The sequence below is a fragment of the Mastigoproctus giganteus genome, chromosome 1, assembly GCF_048544385.1.
Source record: "Mastigoproctus giganteus isolate SK-2022 chromosome 1, ASM4854438v1, whole genome shotgun sequence".
Classification (NCBI taxonomy): Eukaryota; Metazoa; Arthropoda; class Arachnida; order Uropygi; family Thelyphonidae; genus Mastigoproctus; species Mastigoproctus giganteus.
Genome location: NC_143575.1, coordinates 272756959 through 272780669, shown reverse-complemented (window position 1 = coordinate 272780669; position 23711 = coordinate 272756959). Strand labels below are relative to the sequence as shown.

At 39.1% G+C, this 23711-nt stretch overlaps 1 protein-coding gene across 3 annotated transcripts in view; it reads right to left on the bottom strand.

The window, feature by feature from the left end:
- Window positions 1-564: 564 nt before the first annotated feature.
- The window catches only part of ctrip (E3 ubiquitin-protein ligase ctrip), an 894611-nt gene continuing 871464 nt past the window's right edge, over window positions 565-23711 (bottom strand). For all 3 annotated transcript variants that reach the window (XM_090377644.1, XM_090377653.1, XM_090377662.1), the window contains 2 exons: window positions 18332-18530; window positions 565-1978 (listed from right to left, as the gene is read on the bottom strand). In XM_090377644.1, the coding sequence (XP_090233770.1) occupies window positions 1782-1978; window positions 18332-18530 (396 nt within the window). In that variant the 3' untranslated portion in view covers window positions 565-1781. The remainder of the gene's footprint in view (window positions 1979-18331; window positions 18531-23711) is intronic.

The window sequence follows — 23711 nt, the reverse complement described above, 5'->3', positions numbered from 1 at the left end:
CTAATTTAATTTATATCCATGAATATCATTTATATATTCTGCACCACAGAGCCAGTGGCATCCTGCTATGGTGGATGCTATACTTAGAACCTGCATTCTCACTTTAGTAAATTTTTTTTTGTATAATAAAGTTTATTCATTCATTTAATTATACTAACAATTTCTGTTCTGAGGTAAGTTTTAGGAGGCAAATATTGCGATTAAAAAAAAAAAAAAAAACTTGTTTGAATCCCAAAACTCTTAAAAGAAAAATCAATGTATGCAGGAACAATTTACTAAGCAAATTTTTTTGTATGCAGAGAAGACAAAAAACTGAGTTAATGATAATTAAAAAAAGAAGTGTATAAAAATTATTAAATTAAACAAGTATCAAGACACCTAAGTATTATTGCTTGCCATGATGCTATGGTACCAGTTTTAGCATATATGGAATTTCACTATACAATTTTAGAGAAACAAAGATAAATTATGTAACAGCTATATGCATGTCAGTGTTGTACAATTAAAACAGACAAAAACATGATACACTTTTTTTTTGAAAAAGGACAATTTTAATGCTACAAATAGTTCACTTTAGTGTTGCTGTAAAGTAAAGCCAAGCACACATCTGTGTTTCTGCTTTTATTCTCTTAACAGAATAGTGGTAACCTTTCTGTTACTCGTTACTCACTCTTTTTTTATTATTATTTTTTTCATCATCAGGCTTTCACAGAACAGCTTTTCTGTGCCCATCACTGAATATGCTTTAGTATATTTAGGTGTTCCGAGGCACCTGGGAAAAAAAAAGGCCAAGTAGTAAAGGTACAGTTATAAACAATGAAAACCACTGTTCCTTTCATGTGTATTATGATCAATTCACCTCCGACTTAAACACAAGAAGGGAACAAAGCAGTACACAGGAATGGCAAACAGTTTTTCTTTGAACCATATATTTCCCTGCTGCATTTACTTGATAATTTCAGGGAGCCTTTAACAGTTTTTAAATACCCTTGGCAAGATTAAATATTTCACATCTCTGCAATTTCATGTAAAAAATTACTCACCATTCTTTTCCAAATAACTGACTTAACGAAAACTAATTTAAAAAATAATCCATGCACTGGTCTCAAAATCAGCCTCAAATAACTGTTTTAAAATTTTATAATTTTTTAATGTCAAAATTTGCATATTCACTTGCTAACCTCCTGATCTTCTGGAAGAACTGGAGGATGATTAAGCAAAAATGCTTAATTCTGTTGTGAAACCAAAAATGTGACAACTAATGCTCATACATACATGGTACCCATAATGTGGCGGTCAAGTCTTGTATTCAGTGACACAGCCATCCTGGTAGACAAGAGCACAAGAACCCAGTATGGATAGACTTGTATGGAAATAACTGCGAAATTAGTTATGTATTCATTAGAAACACCAAACTTGGTCACTGCTTTATAAAGTGTAAAAGTCAAGACAAACTACACAAATAGAAGAAAAAATTCTGGGGCTCCTATGAGCAAAAAACTGCACTTTCTATGAGGTAGGTGGGACGGTGGCAAGACAAATGAGAAGCTGAGCGAGTAAGTCTGTGCATGGCTTTAAACACAAACTCTGTCAATTCTTCAGATGGCTAAAGGTCAGACTTTCCAAAGTTCTTTATGCTGGAACACAGAACACTTGTGAACTAGCACCATTGGTGTTATTTTCTTAGCATTTTTCAGTACTCAGCAGCAGTAGTAACACCAACTGAGGTTGTTTGTAGATGGCTACCACATTAAAAGATTCTACATATAGTTTGTGGCACTTCAGGATAAATGAAATGAATGTTGTCCTTCACTAACTGCAATTTGCAGCTTTTCCCTCATGATGTCCAGAGAAGAATAATCAGGAAGTTTTAGATAGTTGACACAGGTCATTACTGATGGAAGGTAATCATCTGGATTTTCATTAGAATCCAAAGTTTTTCGTACAATAGTTAACGGGGGAGAGAGGCTCTTTAAACCTGAAATAAAAAAAAAATGTAATGATAATCTATTGTACATAATACAAAAAGATGACAGTATAAACCAATTAAAAAGTATTCATTTAAGTCATTTTTTATTTAAATATATAATAATAAGGTTCTTTATTAACTTAAATAATATACATTCGTGATTCCTTAGCCAGAGGAATCTCACCATATATTGTCTATACAAATGAGAAAAAAAAAAAAAAAAAAACACAGAATACAAAGTTAAGTTAATGGTCTCTTATATTAAACTTAACCGAACCTAGAACAGATGCTCTCAAATAACTTTCTTTGAACAATAATACATGTATTAGTAACAGTTCTGGAAATGATTTCTGGACACTCATGATAGGCCTAATGACTCTGATGAGTATAATAAGAAACTGTTCGGAGAAATAGAGTGGGCCAGTAAATCAGAGAGTCTTATAATGGGGGATTTTAATTTCCCAGATATTGACTGGAATTTGGGGGCTGGTCACTCACACAGTAGCAAGGCTTTTGTGGACTTATTGGATGATTGTTTTCTACATCAGCATGTTCGGGAGGCAACTAGAGGGAGTAATACTCTTGATTTGATTATCAGTAGTGATTCTTCATGCATTAAGAATCTGCAGATAAATGAACCACTTGGTGGCAGTGATCACAGTGTGCTGAAGTGGGAGTTACTCAAAGAGGTAACTACCATTAGGGGTAAAGGGAAGGGGTATTGCTTTCGTAAAGGCGACTACAATGGACTGAGACAGTATTTAAATTCTATACAGTGGGATCAACTGATGATATTGCCAACAGCAAATTCAAAATGGGAAGCATTCAAAGAACTTATCGTGGAAGCTACTAGGCTTTACATACCAACTAAGAAATATTGTTCAAGGTTTAGGCCTAAATGGTTGTCAGATGAACTAATGAGGCATATGGCAGAGAAGAAAAATGCATGGGATACATACAAATTAACACGTGACACGGACGCCTATGATAGATACAAGTTGATCTGTAACCAAGTTACAAAGGAGGTTAGGCAGGCGAAGGCAGATTACGAGAGATCCTTGGCAAGGGATGCGAAGAAAAACAGCAAAGAGTTCTTTACTTATGTAAACTCTAGAAGGAAGGGGATGAATCAGATTGGTCCACTTGAGATCGATGGGTCAACTGTTGATGACCCTGCTCGGGTAGCTAACAAACTAAATGAATATTTTGCATCGACATTCACACATGAGGAGTTATTCAGCGAGGGGAATGCCAGAGGTGTATTCAATTCTAGCAGTAAGCTAGAGAATCTTGTAATAACCGAGAGCAAAGTGGAGGAGAAATTGTTGAAGATAAACACAAGAAAGGCACCTGGGGTGGATGGGATCTATCCAGTTATATTAAAGGAGGCAGCAAAGGAGGTAAGCAAACCCTTAGCCATAATTATGAGAGCTTCCTTGGACTCAGGGGAGGTACCCATTGACTGGAGATGTGCAAATGTGACCCCAATTCACAAAGGGGGATCAAAGGCTGACACAAGTAATTATAGACCTGTGAGTTTAACTTCTGTTCCCGGAAAATTAATGGAGGCACTGGTGAAAGAAGCACTGCAGGATCATCTAGACAAGACTTCAGTTATAGCTAGGACACAGCATGGTTTTGTTAAGGGGAAGTCTTGCCTGACCAATTTGATTGGATACTATGATGCAGTCACAAAAGAACTGGATGCAGGGAATAACTTTGATATTATATACTTGGATCTTAGAAAGGCTTTTGATACTGTTGCACATGGAAGACTGCTGCACAAATTGGAGCAGTGTGGCATTGGAGGCAAGTTGCTGCTATGGATAAAGGGGTGGTTGAGGGGGAGAAGACAGAGAGTGGTAATCAATGGACACTGCTCATCGTGGACTAATGTTATTAGTGGAGTCCCTCAGGGTTCAGTATTGGGGCCTTTATTGTTTTCTGTATTTATAAATGATATTGATGATGGTATATCAGGCTTAATGTCCAAGTTTGCAGACGATACGAAGGTTGGCAGGGTTGTCAAGGACACTACTGACACTATGCTGCTGCAACAGGATTTGGAAAGGTTGAGCAGATGGGCTTCGAGGTGGCAAATGAAGTTTAACATTGACAAATGTAAAGTACTACATATGGGAAACAGCAACCCCAGAGCAGCGTATCAACTCTGTGGTACTACACTGACAGTGGTAGAGAATGAAAGGGACCTGGGGGTGGTGGTGCAGGCAGATATGAAGTTCTCTGAGCAGTGCAGACGAGCTGCAAGAGTAGCTCATGGTGTATTGTCAATGATATATAGGAATTTTTCTAGCAGGGATAAGGAGGTGATTATTCCCTTGTATAAGGCAATGGTCAGGCCACACCTAGAGTACTGTATACAGGCCTGGAGGTCTCATTTCAGGAAGGATGTAGAGCTGCTGGAACGAGTACAGAGAAGGGCAACTAGATTGGTGAATGGGACAAAGGGGTTCTCTTACGAAGAAAGGCTTAAGTTTTGCAAATTACAGTGTCTGGAAACTAGGCACCAGCGGGGTGATCTGATAGAGGTGTACAAAGCCTTGAATGGTTTGAGCATGCTCAATGCTGATGGGATTCTTCCTCTAGCTCAGAAAAATCACCTGAGAGGGCATAAATTCAAATTGAGGAAAGACAGATGTAGGATAGATGTGCGGAAATTTGCCTTTAGCCAGCGGGTGGTTGGTGGGTGGAACAGACTTCCATCCCTTGTCGTGGAAGTTGATGGCCTAAATAAGTTTAAGGCTCAGCTGGACAGGTATTTCGAACGAACAGAGGGGTGAAGTGGAAGTGGTTATTTTTATTTATTTATGTTACTTTTTTTTTTTTTTGGCTGATGCTGCATAAGCTTGCTTTCTTGCATCAAATGCCTCTACTAATGCTAATGCTAATACTCTTTGCTGGACAGAGCAGAGAGTATCATGAGTTTTACTCTTGTGTTCTGCAGAAGTGTGTGTGTGTGTGTGTGTGTGTGTGTGTGTGTGTGTGTGTGTGTGTGTGTGTGTGTGTGTTATGGAGGTTTAATGGTGCATTAGCTGCTGGGGCTACAGTCAACCTATTCATAGGGAAATGCTAAAAAACAAAATTCAGTTGTAACGACTTCATTTTTATTACAGAGATCTTTCAGAATTTGATACATTCCAATTTTTTTTTAGAAGAGAAAAATTTATTGATATTTGCTTTGTTGCCAATAATATGTTTTAATGTCATCAGTTCTTGTAAATTTGTCAGGGTAAACAGGATGGATGTTCTGTCCTGTTGATACTGTGGGCACAATCCGAATATGTTTCACTGATAAATGTGCTGAACAGTGTGGACACTGAGGAGGATCCTCTCCTGTGAGGAGGTGAGTCAGATACACGTGCCCTATTCGTGCCTGTGCAAGTACCACTTCTCTTTGCACTGTTTTGGTGCTAGGGTGCCAAAGCTTTGGGTCCTGTTTCAACTGGTAGAGTTTATTACTGGTTTGGGTGTGCCATAGCTCTTTCCACTGTGTGAGACATCTGTTTGTATGATGTGATTGTAGTCAGATGCTGGAACAGGGACTGAGGTTAAATCAAAAGTTGATGGATTTTTAGCAGTTTTGTCAGCGAGTTCATTCCCCTTTATCCCGGAATGTGCTGGGATCCAGCAAAAGGTCACTGATTGATGACGTTCTTCAATTTGCAATAGGAGACTTCTTATTTGATTTAATACAGGGTGAACCTTGTAGGAGGAGTTTTGAATTGTTGTAACTGAGCTGAGGGAGTCCATGTATACTATGTATTTTAGAGATGGGTAGTGATTCAGATTTTCTAAAGCTAATTTTATTGCAAGGAGTTCTGCTGAGAAGCTGCTATACTCATGTGGAAGGGCAGCCGAAATGATATTAGAAGAAGATACTGCCACTGCTTCAATGGCTGAATGCGATTTGGAGCCATCAGTATATATATATTGGCAAAAAATCAGCATATTTCTGAATATGGCTTGCATGGAGTTGTTTCCTGTTGATTATTGGTAGGTGATTCTTTCCCCATTTATGAAGATAAGTATTGTAGGTTAATTGAGGAGGGGGAGTCCAAGGTGGTTGCAAGTAATTCATTACTTGTTGCCTGCTGAAAATAGGAACATTCCAACTCTGTGTAAATTCAATAAGATGTAAGCCTGCTGGTCTTATAATAGTGAGTTTATTTCTCTAGAGATTTTGCAGTGGCGGATTAAAGTCGTATGGCTCAATAGGATGCTGACAACAACTTTGTATTCGGGCTGCATACTTAATAAGAACAACATTAAAGCTTAGTGACAAACTTGATGTAATACAAACTATTAAATTAGGGTCACCCGGAATGTTAATTCATATACCCATGTGTATTGTGTCTGTAAATTGTGTGCATTCTCTGCTCGATTTGCCTGTTTTGCTGCAAGAAAAACCCCAGTTTCCGGGAAAAAAAAAGCTTGCCATCAATGCCTGAGACCCATTAACTCAGCTATGGAGTGAAAAAAGCCTATAAAAGTGCCTTGCATTATCGATGGGATTCGAACCCAGGGGAGGTTCGAACTTCCGAACTCAGACTAAACTTGATATAATAAAGAAAATAGAATGGGCATAAGCAGAAGCATATTAATGGCAGAATATAACATTGGATCGTCAACATTTTTGTTTTTTTATGTGCAGTTAATAAAATTACATTCTTAATCTCTCTATTTCTTATTTGGCCTCATTATTTTTGCATTAAATACATTAAAAATAAAACTTTCTAGATAACAGAAAAATCGAAATAACGGCACCTTGAATCCCCGAAGGCACCGTTATTCTGAAAGTCTACTGTTCTATTTTCCTATGGAAGCATAGAGGAGGCTCATGAGTTTCGATATATAAACTATGCATTGGAGATTCCTGAAAGCACCAAGGGCAATCTGCAATGTACTATGCTGTACAGGATCCAGCCAACATAGCGTGCTCTTTCGGGCAGAATCATAGATTGGAGCACCATAATCCAAACGGGATCTGATCAATGCTCTATATAAGAGCAACAAAACGTATGGTCTACTCCCCAAGGCATGGCAGATAAAACTTTTAGTATGTTCAGATTTTTGAGGCAGGTATTTAATGTGCAAATTTAATGTGCTCAAATAAAATTTAACTTCCTGTCAAGGATTATTCCCAAGAATCTGATGTCAGTCACTGGAATGTTCAGGATCTGCATGTAATTTACGTTGATTGCAAAAATGGATTGCAACGGTTTTCTGCTCTGGCAGGTGATAGCTGCAATTGCCATTCAATGGATCTCATGTTCTGAGAATGGCAAGAAATAGAGATTGTCAGCATAAAGGTAGGTTTGAACAGTATTTGGTAGCTCTTTTGCGATTAAATCGATTCTAAGGGCAAAAGTAGTTGCACTCAGTACAGACTCTTGTGGTACTCCTTCCCGTAAAAATGTCACAGAAAATTAGTTGTGATATTGAACTTGGAATGAACGATTCTGAAGGAAGTTTCTAATGAATATAGGCAGGGTGCCTTGTAGACCAAGAGCATGAAGGTTACTGAGAATGCTATGATGCCAGGTAGTATCAAATGCCTTCTCTATGTCTATGGAAACCATAACAAGATGTTTTTTTTTTTTTTTACAATGGCATTACAAATTGCACACTCAGCTTTGATCATGAGATCTAAGGAGGACCTGTTCTGTTCTGGTGAAAGCCATGCTAATTATTACTCAGTAGATGTTGCATTTCTTGTTGATTATGGATTATTTTTTCAAGTAACTTACCAAGGCAACCGGAGAGGGAAATTGGTCTATAACTGTGGCAAGGTGGCAAGAGGTGAGATAAAAGTTTCTCAGAAATATTCGGTTATAGAAGACCAGCAGTATTTGTAAATTTTTTTTCATCAAGATGTAACATGATATAATATATTCCATCTGGCCCAACGGTACTGTTGTGCATTGTCTTGATAGCATGTTGAAGTTCAGAATATTGAAGAGGCAGGTTATATGGAAGCAGTACAGAGATTCAAAAGTTGATGGATCACTGTTCAATTGTGGTCTTAATTTTCTGGAAATAAAGAGAGTAAGTCGATGCCACTGAATCTTGGGCAAAGGTTGTGCTCAAGGCATTTGCAATGTCCTCAGGAGCAGAGAGTTCTTGTCCATTCCATAAAAGAGCTGGGGAAGGGATGGTTGGAAATTTGGCAGAAATCTGCATAATTTTCTTCCATATTAACCTGGAGTTAATGTTTTTGTTTATGGTAGAGGCAATCCGAATCCAGGAATTCTTCTTGGCCTGTCTTTTTGAGACGTGCTTTTGTCCTTAGCTTCTTATAGTTAATAAGGTTAACTGTGGTTGGGGATCTACGAAAAGAATTCCACGCTTTATTTTTTGCTTTTGTGCATTCTTCATTCCACCAATCGTTATGGTGCAGTCGGGAAGGGGGATCGACAATGGTATTGAGCATTCAGCTGCAGATAACAGGTGTGACGTGATATAAATCTGTGGCTTCATCTATCAGCTGTGTTCATATAATTTTCTCATTCAGGCTGACAGCTATTTGAAATTTTACACAGTTGGCTTAAGAGAATGTCCATTTCCTGCAGGGTTGGGCTAATGGTGGTTGTGTAGTGAGCAGATTGCACACGATTGGAAAATGGTCAGTTCCCATGGGATCATCTATAGCGGACCATTCCATGATTGGAAACAGAATCGGGGAGCATATTGACAGATCGGTAATTGTATGTGAGTGGGTGCACCAATATTAAGAACAGCAAGGTTTTACTTATCCAGAAAGGTTTCAATTATTCGGCAGTGTCTATCTAATTTAGTCGATCCCCATAAGGGGTGGTGGCCATTGAAATCCCCCAAGAGACAGATAGGGAAAGGTAACTGCATTAGCAGGTTTTCAAAATCTTGGTGGGAGATAGATTGATACTAGTGTTAATGCAATCTGGGTTATCAAAAGTATAGCAACATCTTCAATTTCAGTTTGCAAAACAATTTGTTTGGCCAGGATCTTTGTATTAACTAAGATGGCCACACCCCCATGGGCAGCATTTGAAATATTATGATCTTGTTGTTAGATAGAACAGTTTTTATGTTGGTAGAAATTTGAGAAGCTAGATAGGTTTCCTGTAGACAAAAACCAACTGGAGAGTAGCACAGTTAAGATTTGAATATCATTAAGGTTGTTATGAAATCCTCTACAATTCCATTGTAGAATATAAGGCATTACTGGTGTTTAGTAGAAGCTGTATCTGATTTTTTTTAATGTGACTGACTTATGGCATTCAGGCTTTGGTTTGTATTTTTTTGAGAAGAATGGCTGACTGGTGTCCACATCTATTTCTAAGATCGGGTCTTCCTGTCTGGAGTCAATTGTATCCATAGTTGTTTATTGGATATTCCTTTTTTAATTTGAGCTTCGATTATTCGATGTAGAAGCAATTGCCAGGGGAGCAGAAGGAGATGTAACTGGTACTGTAAGTGCGTATTGCTTCCTTGGTTCAACTGCTTAGAGATATTGGACTGTTGCTGAGAGAAAACAGTCCGAACCCAGTCAGAGAAATAAGTGTTTGAAGGGACTGTAATATCAGTTTTGGGTGGCCACTGATTGATATTTTTGCAAAACATTGGCGTATGTACGTTTAGTCATATGGGAAAACTTACTTTATTTTCATTCTTACACTTCACAATTTTCTTTTCAGGTTTCTATCTGTCGCATGTCCTTGGATAAGCAGGATGGTTGCCTTTACAGTTGGGGCAGGTCATTTCTTTTGTCAAGCAATCACTTTGAGTGTAATCAGAGGACCCATAATTAAGACAAATTGCATGCCATTTCAGAGTGGCCATACTTTTGGCACTTATAACATCGATGGATTAGAAATGTAGAATCTAATAATGCAGAAAAGTAGAGAGCCTGCTTTTATCAATGATGGTAGATTTGGCTTGTCAAAGATTAGAATAATATTCCTTATAGGTGTGAGTGTATTGTCTCTTTTAACCATAATTCTTTTCACAGCAATGACATTTTGACCTTCAAGCTTTTAAGTTATCTCTTCTTCCTCGACGACATTCAATAGATCCCAGCTGGATATAACATCCTTAGATGTATTTAGGGTTACATGGGGAGAAACCTTTATTGGAATTCCAGCAAAGTTCATAAGTTTTAGCAGTTTCTCCAAATGTTTGAGGGTCATTGTTTCCACTAGTAGGATCCCTGATTGCAGTCTCTTGACTGTTTCGGAAGATCCTGCCAGACTTTCCAGGTGTTTCTGGTCAAGGAACAGAGGCAGCTTACTGAGAGGCTTATCTGCAAGAGTGTGCATTATGAGAAATACAAGAAAATCTGTCGCTGAGGAATTGGTTTTAAACCTCTTGGGCTGCAACCTGCCATGTTCAATATCCAACTCTGGCTAAGAGCATGTCAGCTCTAGAGGTGGAAACATATTGTGATCCATATTTGCTCCTTTTGGCCCTTGGCAGATTAACTGTTCTGTCAAGGTTTCCGGCCCTGCCACGGGGAGGCAGGAGCAGCGTCTGGAGTGACCAAGCATAAAGTAGTAACTGTTAGTAATAGAAATACGAAAAATAAAGAAAGGCGGCTTTCCTTTCTTGCTTTGTACAAGTACTTTTGTAATAGGAGCTGTTATTAAATAAATTTCTTAGAGATAGGAACTTAAAAGAACTATAAATCGCTTGGCACCTGGGGCCTCAGCAGAAGTGATGGTCCTGTAAATCAAATAAAATTCATATGCTTTACTGTGTTTGATTTTCCATCATAGAAAATATTCTGCTTCCACTGAAGAACAAGAGCACTTGATGTATTTTTTTTTTTTTTTTTTTATGTAAACCCCAAACACAAGAGGTATTAGAACCTATAGTACTTAGTACTGTGCTTGGGTTGGAGGTTGAGAAGACGAAAGAAGATATTTGTTGACATTGGATTTGAACTTCTGTAGACTGTAATTTTTAGTAAATACGTATGATGGAAGGTTGTTCCAGAAAACGGCAGTTGAATGAATAAATGAGGAAGATGAAAAGTTGGTTCTGTGAGTTTGAAGTTGGACAGTAAATGGATGTAGGCTGGTGGCGGCACGTGTTCAGACTGTTTTGAAAGAGAGAGCGGGAATTATAGAAGCCAATTCAGAAGACAGTGTCCATGGAAGTATATGTAGAAGAGGCATGCAGCAGAAACAATACGTCTATAAGACAGCGAGTGGAGAGACTCTGTTAGAGATGAATCATTAATTAACCTAACTGCCCTCTTCTGAATGCAATCAAGAAACCTGAGAGAGGTTTTGGGGGCACCACCCCAGACATGGGAACAATATTCCATGGCAGGGTGGATTTGTGATTTATACAGAGCAGCTGTTTGGAAGAAAAGTAACGCTGAGAGCGAAAGAGAAAACCAAATTTTTTAGATGCAGAGGAAGCAATATTTGTAATGTGCTTGTGCCAAGAGAGATAGAAGTCAGGGTAATCCCCAAAAGAGATATATCATTTTGCCTAGAAATCGGAGTGTCACTAAAGATAAGCATAGGAGCAGAAGAATCCTTTTTGCGAGATATAAGACAAGATTGAGTTTTAGAAGGGTTGAAATCAACTAAGTTGTCTTTGCCCCACTGGAGAATTACCTAAAGATCGGCATTTAAGGAATTAGTAGCAGATTTTCGAGAAATTGAAGCTGACTGAGCAAGACAAGGTTTCTGAAAAATGGAAAGTGGAATGCAATGTGCTATCATTGGCAAAACTATGGATAGGATTTCCAGTCAATGGAAGAAGGTCATTAATATACAAGAGGAAAAGAGTGGGAGAAAGAATTGAACCTTGGGAGGACACCGGCATTAGTGGAGAAGTTAGAAGACAGAGAGCAATCTACCATGACCCTCAGTGAGCAATCAGAGAGAAAACTGGATAACCAATTATTAAAAACAGTTGGCAAACCATAAGATGGAAGCTTGTTTAGAAGACCTTTATGCCAAACACGATCAAAAGCCTTTGAGATGTCAAGAGCAACTACTTATGTTTCACCGAACCTTTCCATTGAATTAGTCCATAAATGGGTAACATAAGCCAGAATATCACCAGTGGATCGACAGTGATGGAATCCATATTGGCGATCGTTGAGCAGACGGAAGGTTTCCAGTCAGTTTAAGAGTTGGTGGTTAATTGATTTCTCCATTACTTTAGAAAGAGTAGAAGTAATTGCAATGGGACGATAATTGGATGGGAAGGATTTTTCACCCTTTTTAGGAACTGGCTGGATATGAGCAAATTTCCAAGCAGAAGGAAAAACACCTTTGGAATAAGGAAGTGAAAAAAGGCGGCAAAGAATAGGAGTAAGTTCAGGAGCACAGGTTTTGAGAACAAGGGGAGAAATACCATCAGGACCTGGAGCTTTCTTAGCATCAAGATTTGTCAAATCCTTCTGACAGCCTTTCGACGGAAGACCACAGGAGTCATTGAATGGTTTGTTTGTTGTTTGTTTGTTATTTGGTTTTTAGGAGCATTAGCAACTAATGCCATATTGCTCCGGGATATGCGGTCATTCCCTGACCTTTCCGCATCCTCTGTATTTGGTGGTGATGAGCTCGAACCCCGGTCTAATCAAGAAGCATGTGCTACGCACTGCTGCTCCTTCCCACCTGGCTACGGAGGTGCCACATTGAATGGAGCATGTTGGGGGTGGAAGGTGTTTTACCAAGATCATTAATACATGAGTTGGGAGAAAAATGGGATGCTAGCAGGTCAGCTTTATCCTTGGCTGAAGTGACAACAGAACCATCTGGTTTGGACAGAGGTGGGAGCAGAGATGGGCAAAAGTTTGGCCAATAGCTTTGGCAAGAGACCAGAATGCTCGGCTACCATTAGGGCAAGAAGCAGGTTTTCTGCTCTTAGCCTGTTCAAATTCTAGTTTGGACTGCTTTACAATTGTTGCAAGCTTTGGTGAGACAGAAAATGAAATTGAAGAATTAGAAACAAGCCAATTACGATATGCAACATTGTTCTCTTGAACAGCCTTAGCACATTTATTGGAAAACCAAGGTTTAGATAAAGGACAAGATTTAAGTGGAGTGTGCGATAAAGGATTCCATTCCTGCAATAATAATTTCACTGACACGATCTGAGCAAATGTTGACATCAGAAGTTTTGAAACAGTAATCCGACGAAAGAAAAGAAGTCTCGCAGGTCATCCCATTTTGCATTTTTGTAAGCCAAACAACACGAGGTTGGGAATAGCCATGAGATAAAATTTCCATTGGAGAAAAGAATCACCAAGTTGGGATCTGAAGTGCCTAAAGGACCTCTCACTTCGACCGTGTACTTAGAAGGGTTGTCTGTGTGAAAAAGATCAAGCGTACTGGCTGTATGATTAGGATTGTCCATATTCTTGTACGTAAATTAACAATCTGTGCAAGGTCATTAGTAATTGCAAAAGCCTCAGAATCTCAACCAGCTGGGTTGGTGTGACTAGAAAACGGAAGCTAGCTGGAGTTGTGAACATTATAATCACCAAGGAAAATTACCTCACTGTTAGGAAAGTTGGACTGGAGAAAGTCAAGTTGCAAAGAGAGGAAGTCAAAGAGCTCCAAGTGATTAGTGGAGTTGGGAGAACGGTAGAGACAACAGATGAATTTGACACAATGAGGTACAGAGATTTTAAGCCAGACAAGACCAAAGAGAGGAGATTCCAAATTGCCAAGTCTCTGACAGGGAATATCAGAATGGACATATGCACAAATACCACCTTTGAGGTGAAAGGAATCATACAGCGAATAATTTGGGCATCTGAGATGAGCAGTAATTGAATCAACCGATAACTGAGATTCTGTCAGAAAAAGTACATGGGCTTTGGCAGAAAGCAAGTGGAAATGGACATCGTTGAGATTAGAATTGAGACAACGTATATTTGTGAAATGAATTAGGAAGTGCTTGGGAGGTTTAGATCTGTTCGCAGATAAGCTTGCTCTATTAGTTTGACAATTCATGGTGTATTCAATAGTAAGAAAAAGTGGGTGGGACATGCTGTATGGAGTAATGAAATTTTTGGATATGGCGTACACATGGTACGAATATACCCAGATCCTTGACATAACGTGGCCTCGACAATGCTCCCCGCATACACACCACTCAGACTCCTCCAGTCACTATCTGGCAGAGTAGAGGTAGCAAGGTTATACACTAGCTGATCCAGAAGCCTCCAGAGAGTTACCAATAGGTTCGGTCCAGTGTATTAACTAGCGGCCGGCCTGCGAACACCGTTTTAGAGCTGTACCCTCAAAATGTAAGGAATATTGGATCTGACCATGATGTTCATCATAACCTCAAAAGTCATCAATCATACTGCATGATGGAAGAGATAGGGAAGGATTGACCAGAACTTAGCTCTAGAGACTAAACAAGTGTTCCACCACTTTAAGCCTCCAATAAGCAAAGTGGTGGTATTGCACCAGTTGATGAGAGTCATCTACCACCTAGTACTGCCTGGTAACATAGAGGGGTGTCATTCCTCCATGTGGTGTGGGCGCCACACCTTGACCCCTGCATACGCTGGTTCACACCTGGGTGGTCACTCACCATGTACTTGTGCATGGAGGTTATACCCAGGATTAGTAACAGTCCCACCATCGTGAAGGTGCAAACAGAGGATTTGGATGTCATAGACCGTCGGACTTTGCCGAAATTGGGTCCACTTGACTTGAGTGTCACCCAAATATCAGTTCCATCAGCGTTTTAAGACTCCCAGGTAGCAAGTACAGCTTGTCTGGCATATCTCAGAGAATGTCTGTGACAACCTCAAGGACCAAGTATATTCACAGCTCAGCTTAAGTTGCTAATAACTTTTTAAATAGTACAGACCACAGAAATTAAATTCTCACTGACAAAATACACATTTTACATTAAAGTACAACCAAAGGAATTCACCAGTAGTACAGTATACTTTTAAACACTAGCTTACCTAACATTTCTGCCTGTGCATTTGTTTGAATTGTCTTTCAAACATCAACTGATTATGATCGTTTCAAGAAAGATATTGTAGCAGACTTTGCACCTGATCAGAAATGGTTAGCTGAAGTTTTGTTTATAATGGCATTGCTATTCAGACTTGACTGTCAAACCCATATCCAAAACTGATCAGAAAGGGATCTGAATTCAGTTTGTTTTTCGCTTGGCTGAATATTCTTGATAATCAGCACTGAAAGGAGGAATTATTAAAATGCAGTAGCATTAGTTGAGGCATATGATGCAAGAAAGCAAGATTATAGAGCATCAGCCAAAGGGGGGAAAAATTAAAATAACCTTCTCATTTCACCCACCCGGTCACTCCAATGTTTGTCTGGTTCAGCCTTAAATTTATTTAAGCTATCAACTTCCACAACAACAGATGGAAGTCTGTTCCAGCAATCAACTGCCTGCTGGCTAAAGGCAAATTTTCGCACATCTATTCTACAACTGTCTTTCCTCAGTTTGAATCTATGCCTCCACAGTTTCTTAATCTGAGCAAGCGGAAGTATCCCATCAGCATTCCCATCTGCTCAAACCATTCAAGGCTTTGTACGACGCAATCAGACTACCTTGCAGGTGCCTAGTCCCCAGATGCTGCAAGTTACACAGAATTTAAGCCTCTCCTGGTAAGAGAACCCCTTCGTTCCTCTCAACAATCTTGTTGCTCTTCTCTGTACTCGTTCTAGCAACTCTACATCCTTCCTAAAACGAGGCCTCCAGACCTGTGTGCAGTACTCAAGGTGTGGCTTGACCATGACCATCGCCTTATACAAAGGTATAATCACCTCCTTGTCTCTCTGCTAGCAAAATTACTATATATATCATTGAAAAAACTCCATGACCTGCTCTGGCAACTTGTCTGCACTGGTCAGAGAACTTCATATCTGACTGCACAATTACCCCCAGATCTTTTTCATTCTCCACCTCCCTGAGTGTAATACCAAACAGTTGGTATGTTTGTCTTGGGTTACTGCTACCCATATGCCATACTTTGCATTTGTCAATATTAAACTTCAGTTGTCACTTCTCAGCCCACTTACCTAACTTTTCTGGATCCTATTGCAGTAGCATACTGTCTTTACTATCATTAACAACCCTGCCAACCTTCATATCATCTGCAAACTTGGACATTAAGCCTGATACACCTTCATCGATATCATTAATAAATTCACAAAACAACAACGGGGCTAGCACCGAACCCCGGGGGACTCCATTAACAACATTAGTCCACGTAGAGCAGAGTCTATTTATTACCACTCTCTGCCGTCTCCCACTCAACCATCCCTTTATCCATTGCAGCAACTTGCCCTTAATGCCATACCACTCCAATTTGTACAGCAGTCTTCCATGTGCAACAGTATCAAAAGCTTTTCTGAAATCCAAGTATATGATATCAAAATAATCTTTTGCATCCAGTTCCTTTGTGACCACATCGCAGTATCCAATCAAAATACCAAGAATCATTTGGGATAACTTTTATATACCATGCTTCCTCGTGAACTTGTCAGTTTGACATCCAAGGACAACTGAACAAGTTATTCTTTCTTCTTTCATAACAGCACTAGATAGGTTCTTGCACTGAAATTGACAAAACTGATCTGCAAAATATGTTTCTTTTTCTTCAAAGATATTGAGAAGTACTAGAAATTGTGTGTTCATCTGGGCATGTGTGTGGCTGTGTACATAAACTAGGTGTTATGCATTCAAGGCATCTGTGATTAACATTTTAAAAGTTACCATAATTCAATTGTATTCGCTCTCTGTGAGATATCTACCCAGTTAATTAAGGCCATGTAGCCCCTTAAGCCATCGCAATTTCCTTTCCTGAAATTATAACCCTTTCCATTGCCTCTAACTACTGCTACCTCTATCTCTCTCTCTCCCCTCTCCCGTAGAGCTCTGTGATCACTTCCCGTACTGTCAGCCCTATTATGTTACCTAGTTCATGGGTGATGATCAGGTCTAGAATATTCTTTTCTCTAGTACTTTCCCTGACAAGTTGATATAAATAACAATCATCTAGTTCAGAGGTTCCCGACCATCGGTACATGAACCAGTACTGGTAAGCGAGGAGTGAGCTACCGGTACATGGGCTGTGAATGAAACCATCCAGCAATATGCCTCATGGGAGAGGGAACTTTTTAAATGGTAATATCTTACTAAAGCCAAAACTTCTTATTTTTCACAGTTCATATCTCTGCAAATATTTCAGTCTTTCTTCTTTCTTGTACTTCTTAATTCATAGAATTATCTCTTTACTTCCCTTCTTGTTTTTTATTCTTATTTTCAGTCAGCCTTCCTTCAGAGGTTGGTTAGTGAACATTACAAGTAGTGTTTGCAGTTGTAGTAATTTCACAGGTAATTTGAAATTTAGATCATTAGAAATTATGATATACTGCTATCCTAATTATTATACAGTTTTGATATTCCAATCAACAATAATTAATACTGATTAACACCATAGTTCAAGTAAAATATAAGCGTTCAAAATGCAAGTTTTAAAATTCTGTTTAGTAGATATTTAAGTAGTTGAAACAACAATTTTCAACAACTAAATTTCCATTTACTTATATCATTAGATTAAGTTATCTGTAGTATTAAATCACAAAAATATCCTTTCAAGCCATTTGATGCCATTTTTTACCACAAATAATTCTTAATTAAATACTCACTCACTCCTGTGAGCCACAGGTTGAATTTCTACTGCCTAATGAATAAATATGTTTTTCTGTTTTTAGTAGAATAGCTCAGTTTTGCTTACCTAATTGTTTATGTGACTTTTCAAAACAGATTTATGTACTCATTAATTAACACCAGTACATCATAAGATATCAATGTGGTTGACTGATATGTGGGATTATAAATGTTGGGAACCTCTGTTCTAGTTGATTTAAAAATTTCATCACCCATGTGCAGTTTCCTTCCCAATTAGATGCAAATTAAAATTACCCATAATAAGACATTCATGCTTACTTGCCTATTCCATTTGCATGTAGAGGTTCTCATCATAATCTTCACAATCAACCACTATAGTCCGGGAAGTGGGAGAAACTATGGGCACAAAAGGTGGTATTGTTTCAATCCTTCACAACTTTATCAAAAAGGCGATAAAGTTGTGAAGGATTGAATGAAAGTGCATGAAATTTTGCCCAGATATGGTAGGAGGGAGTACATGATGACAGCCTTGACAATCAATTTGGCCTATGAGACTGAACAAGGCTCAAGAGGTAGAAATTTTTTTTCCCAGGCAATCTGAAACCAGCTGTGGACCATTGTTTTCCACCTAGTTACCCTTAGTATGGAAAATATAAAAATTTGGTAACAGCAACCTAATTTTAGAGATTCTAGCTATTAACATACACTTACCTCCAACAGGCAACCTTGGGGATCCAGTAACAAACTGAAGAAATTGTCTTTGTTGTTCTTTATTATAACTACTAAGGATGTCAAACAAATATCTGATAGCACGACTATCATGAGTATAGCCATGATCAGGCCTACAGCATTCCATTAAGCTCTTAATATCCCACTGGCTATGACCACTTCCACAAAATAGATATTCCAACTAAAACGAAATGATAAAATATACTTTATTACCCATTTATTAAAATATCATAATTAACTCTGCATTAATTTACTCAATTATACAGGGTGAGTAAAAGTTACGCAACACTGAAGGGGTTGGGTAACTTTATTTGGGAGATAGTTATTTAAAGAATGACTGCCTTCCATAGGGAGAAAATAACAGACTAACTGTACAATAAATGTAAAATGTTTTGCATCACTAGGCAAAAACACAGAGGATGTCTCTATTAGCAAACAAGAATACTGGTGAAGGTGGTTGCTAGTCCCTACATGGGGCATCTAGCAAAAGAGTTCAACAACATACGTGCAGACAATATAACAGTAATATGGTAATGAGAAGTGACATAAAAAACAAGATTACTGAATTTAACAGCATATAATGTGCTAGAGTCCAGTGAGTATGTCGCCTTATATGCATATAAGGGCACATATATGCACATGATTCGGTTCCATTACAGATTGCAACATCAGCTGGAATATATTGGGATAACAACTAACATCCTTATAGGGATTATGGGGTGAATACATAACTGAAATTAATGGTAAGTGCATTAATTACAGTCATGTATTCATTAGAGATGGGGCATTCATTAGAAGGCTCAAAAATAGGGAGAGCTTTATGTTCAAAAATTGCTATTGTGAAGCAAAGCTTCTTCAGGAGGACATGGGTACCTTTGCTTTAATAAACAAATAATTTGTTTTAACTTTTTAGCAAGAGTTTATATTTGAGGTATAATAATTCCAAAATAAATACTCGGTGGAGTTGAATTAAAATGGTATAGGACGAGAGAGAGATTTGGTGGTACAGGCTTATAATTAAAAGACAATCTTCACTGCATGAAGTTCTTTGTGCAGTGCAGTCAATCAACAAGGAAAACCCATGGTACCCTATCAATGATTTATCAAACAGCTGCATCTAGAGATAGGGAGGTTAAAACCCACTGACTTATATAAAGCAATTATGAGACTGAATTTTGTCAAGATATGGAAATTACACAGCTTCTTGAAAAGGTCCAAAGACAGGAGACATGCTTGGTGAGATTGGCAAAACAGTGCCACTGTGAGGGAAGACTTGAATATATGGGCTACCAAGCTTGGTAACCTTGGAGGAGTTCTGATTAGGTCAATAATGCTCTGAGAGGTGGATAGTAAAATGGTGAAAATTCCTCGGTTATGATGCTAGTTAACATAAATTCAAATTGGAAGGGGGACTGTAGGAAGTTTCGTTTTAGCCAATGAGTTGTTAATTAAAGTCGCTTCCAAGTTTAGGCTGATATTGTGGAAATTCAAAGGTTAGCTGGATCAGTAGCTACAGAAGTGGAACACATTAGTAATCCCCCCCCCATACTGTGTGGCTAATATGACTACTTATTGCTGCTATGGATAAATGGATGGTTGAGTGAGAGAAGACAGAATGGTAATCAATGGACACTGCTCTTCATGGACTAATGTTATTAGTGGAGTCCCTAGGGTTCAAAGTCGGGTCCATTCTTGTTTTCTGTATTTATTAATGATACTGATGATGGCATATCAGGCTTAATGTCCAAGTTTGCAGATGATATGAAGATTGCCATGGTTGTTAATGACACAAATGACAGTACACTGCTGCAACAGAATCTAGAAAAGTTGAGCAGATGGAATGAGAGGTGGCAACAGAAGTTTAACATTGACAAATCTAATGTGCTGCATATGCAAAGCAGTAACCCCCAGAGTAATGTATCAACTGTGTGGTACAACAATGATAGTGGTGGAGAATGAAAAGGACCTGGGGGTAATCATGCAGGCAGATATGAAGTTTTCTTAGCAGTGCAGACGGTCTGCAAGAGTAGTTCATGGTGTTTTGTCAGTGATACACAGGAATTTTTCTAGTAGGGATAAGGAGGTGATTATCCCCTTGTATAAGGCAATGGTCAGGCCACGCCTTGAGTACTGTATACAGGTCTGGAGGTCTCATTTTAAGAAGGATTGTAGAGCTGCTGGAACAAGTACAGAGAGGGGCAACAAGATTAGTGAATGGAATGAAGGGTTGCTCTTACGAAGAAAGGCTTAAGTCTTGCAAATTAGTGTCTGTAGACTAGGCACCTGCGAGGTGATCTGATTGAAGTGTATAAAGCCTTGAATGGTTTGAGCATGCTCAATGCTGATAGAATTAGCATTAGTATAGGCATACGATACCTTTTTCTTATTGCAAAGAGAGCATTGTTGGATTCAGGCAAAGTTACTATAGACTGAAGACTCCCATTCACAAAGATAGCTCATAGGGTGAAAAAGGAGCAACTACAGACCTGTAACTTTGACTTCTGTGTCAGAGACTAACCTGATGTAGCTTAAGGATGTAATACAGAATTATTAGAATTATAAGGGAACCACACCAGAAATTTTTTTATAGGAGATCACATCTGATTAATCTAATCTGACTACTACAATCTTAATTGCTTGTTAAAACAAAAAAAAAAAAAAAAATGGATGCAAGGAATAACTGATATCATTTAGTTAGTTTTCAGTTAGGTCTTTGATAAAGTACCATATATTGATAATTGTAAAAATTGGGGCAAATTACTATTATGGGAAAAGGGATGGTTAAGTAGGAGACATCAGTTATAAATGGGCACTTCTGTTCATAGACTAATATTGTTGTTTGGGTATCACAAAGGCTGCTGTAATCACACTGTTGTTGTAGGCACATCAGCAATTTAGACTATATTGAAACTTATATCTGTAAATTGCACGTTTTCTGTGGTTGATTTCCTGCTTGCTGGATGAAAAATCAAAGCATCCAGGAGGAAAAAAACCATGCTATCTCTGTCTGAGACCAACTCATACATGTTGTGGAAAAGGCTCATAAAAATTCTTTGTGCCAAGACAGACAAGATCAAACACAAGTTTTTTTTTTTCACAAGGTGTGGGGAGATTGGTAATTCCACCAACTGTGCTACCCATGAGCACAACCATATTGTGCCCTTCAAGGTATTTTATGCAGTACTAGTAGTAATGGCAAATGATGCATCATTAAGCAAGATGATCACTGAATTTGACCACCCCTATGAAAACTGAATGGGACTCGACCACGTGAGGTACGAGAGTGCGCAGTTAGTCGACCTACATAGCATAGATAAGGTGTCAGTGATTCAGTAGGTAGTAAAATTCCGAGCGTGATGGGTAAAAGGATGGACTTATCGGACTTTGATAAAGGACAGATTGTGGGAGCTCGACAAGCTGGTACCTTGATTTCCCAAACTGCTGAACTGGTGGGGTGTTCGAGAGTGGCTGTTATTAAAGTGTACCAGGACTGGCATCAAAATGGTCAAACAATGACCTGATGGCAAAACTGCAAAGGCCAGCGAACGGTTGATGTTAGAGGTGAGCGCCGGGTCTGACGACTCGTACAGGCGAATGGGCGCAGCACTGTTGAAGAGCTGACTACCCAATACAACATGGGCCAACCCAGAACAATATCTGGCATGACCATGCATCGCACACTTGCATGTATGGGTTAACTAGCAGATGGCTCATACGGCATCCTCTCCTAACCAAGATTCATCGGTGTAAAAGATTGCCTGGTGCAAAGAGCATGCAAGTTGGACGTTAGAAGACTGGAAGAAGGTGTGCTTTCCTTCTTCGGATGAGTCATGTTATTTACTCCCCACCATGGATGCTCAAGTACGGATTTGGCATCAACAACAGGAGGCTCTTCATCCACCATGCATGGTATCAAAAGTGCAGGCCGATGGAGGAGATTGTATGGTGTGGGGAATGTTTCACTGGCATGAACTTGGACCCCTGGGGCATGTGGAACAACATATCACTGGTCTCTGCTATCGTCAACTGCTTTCTGATTGTGTATACCCCTGCTATGTTACACCTTTTCCCGAATGGCAATGGTGTCTTCCAAGGTGACAATGCACAGAGCCATCGGGCACTTGTTGTAGGAATGGTTTGAGGAACACAGTTCTGACTTCCAGCATATTGACTGGCCTCTGAACTCCCTCGATATCAATCCCATAGAGCACTTGTGGGACACTATGGAAAGGCATATCAGGCGTCTGGATACAGCAGTCACCTCCATACCTGCATTGCTGACACAGCATGGTTGGCCATACCTCCCGAACAGTTCTGACATCTTGTTGAATCAACGACATGTCAGATGGCTGCTGTGTGAGGGCAAAAGTAGGACCTACGAAGTATTAGGTAGGTGGTCATAATTCAGTGATCACTCAGTGTATACTACAACAAAAAAAAAAAAACCTTCACAGTTCACCCATCCATGTTTTCCAAGAATTTGTCTAGTTCTTCTTGAATTTATTCAACCCATCCACTTTCACAATAACAGATGGAAGAGCACAGTACCACACAGTTGATAAGTTACTCTGGGGTACTGCTACCCATAACCAATACCTTGCATTTTTCAATGTTAAACTGTCATTTCTCAGCCCATTGACTATTTCCTTAGATCTTGTTGCAGTAGTTCATCCTGATGACTGTCGTTAATCACCATGCCAACCTTTGTATAATCTATAAACTTAGACATTAAGCCTGATATACCTTCATTAATATCATTGATAAATATTGAAAACAACAACAATTACGAGTTCCCCAGAACTGAACCCTGGGGAACTCCACTAATTAAGCATTAGCATTAGTTGAGGCATACGATGCAAGAAAGCAAGCTTATACAGCATCAGCCAAAAAAAAAAAGCAACACCTTCCCATTTTGCCTAGCTGGTCACTCCAAATGTTTGTCTAGTTCAGCCTTAAATATATTTAAGCTATCAACTTCCACAACAACAGATGAAAGTCTGTTCCAGCAACTAACTACCCGCTGGCTAAAGGCAAACTTCTGCACATCTGTTCTACAACTGTCTTTCCTCAATTTGAATCTATGCCCCCCCTCAGGTTCTTAATCTGAGCAAGCGGAAGTATCCCATCATCATCGAGCCTGCTCAAACTATTCAAGGCCTTATACACCTCAATCAGATCACTTCGCAGGTGCCTAGTCTCCAGATGCTGCAACTTGCAGAACTTAAGCGTTTCTTTGTTAAGCGTCCCCTTTGTTTCTCTCATTAGTCCACAAAGAGCAGTGCCTAGTGATAAACTACTGTCTTCTTCCACTAAACCATTCATTTATCCATTATTAGTACTTGTGTTTAATGCCACATTGCTT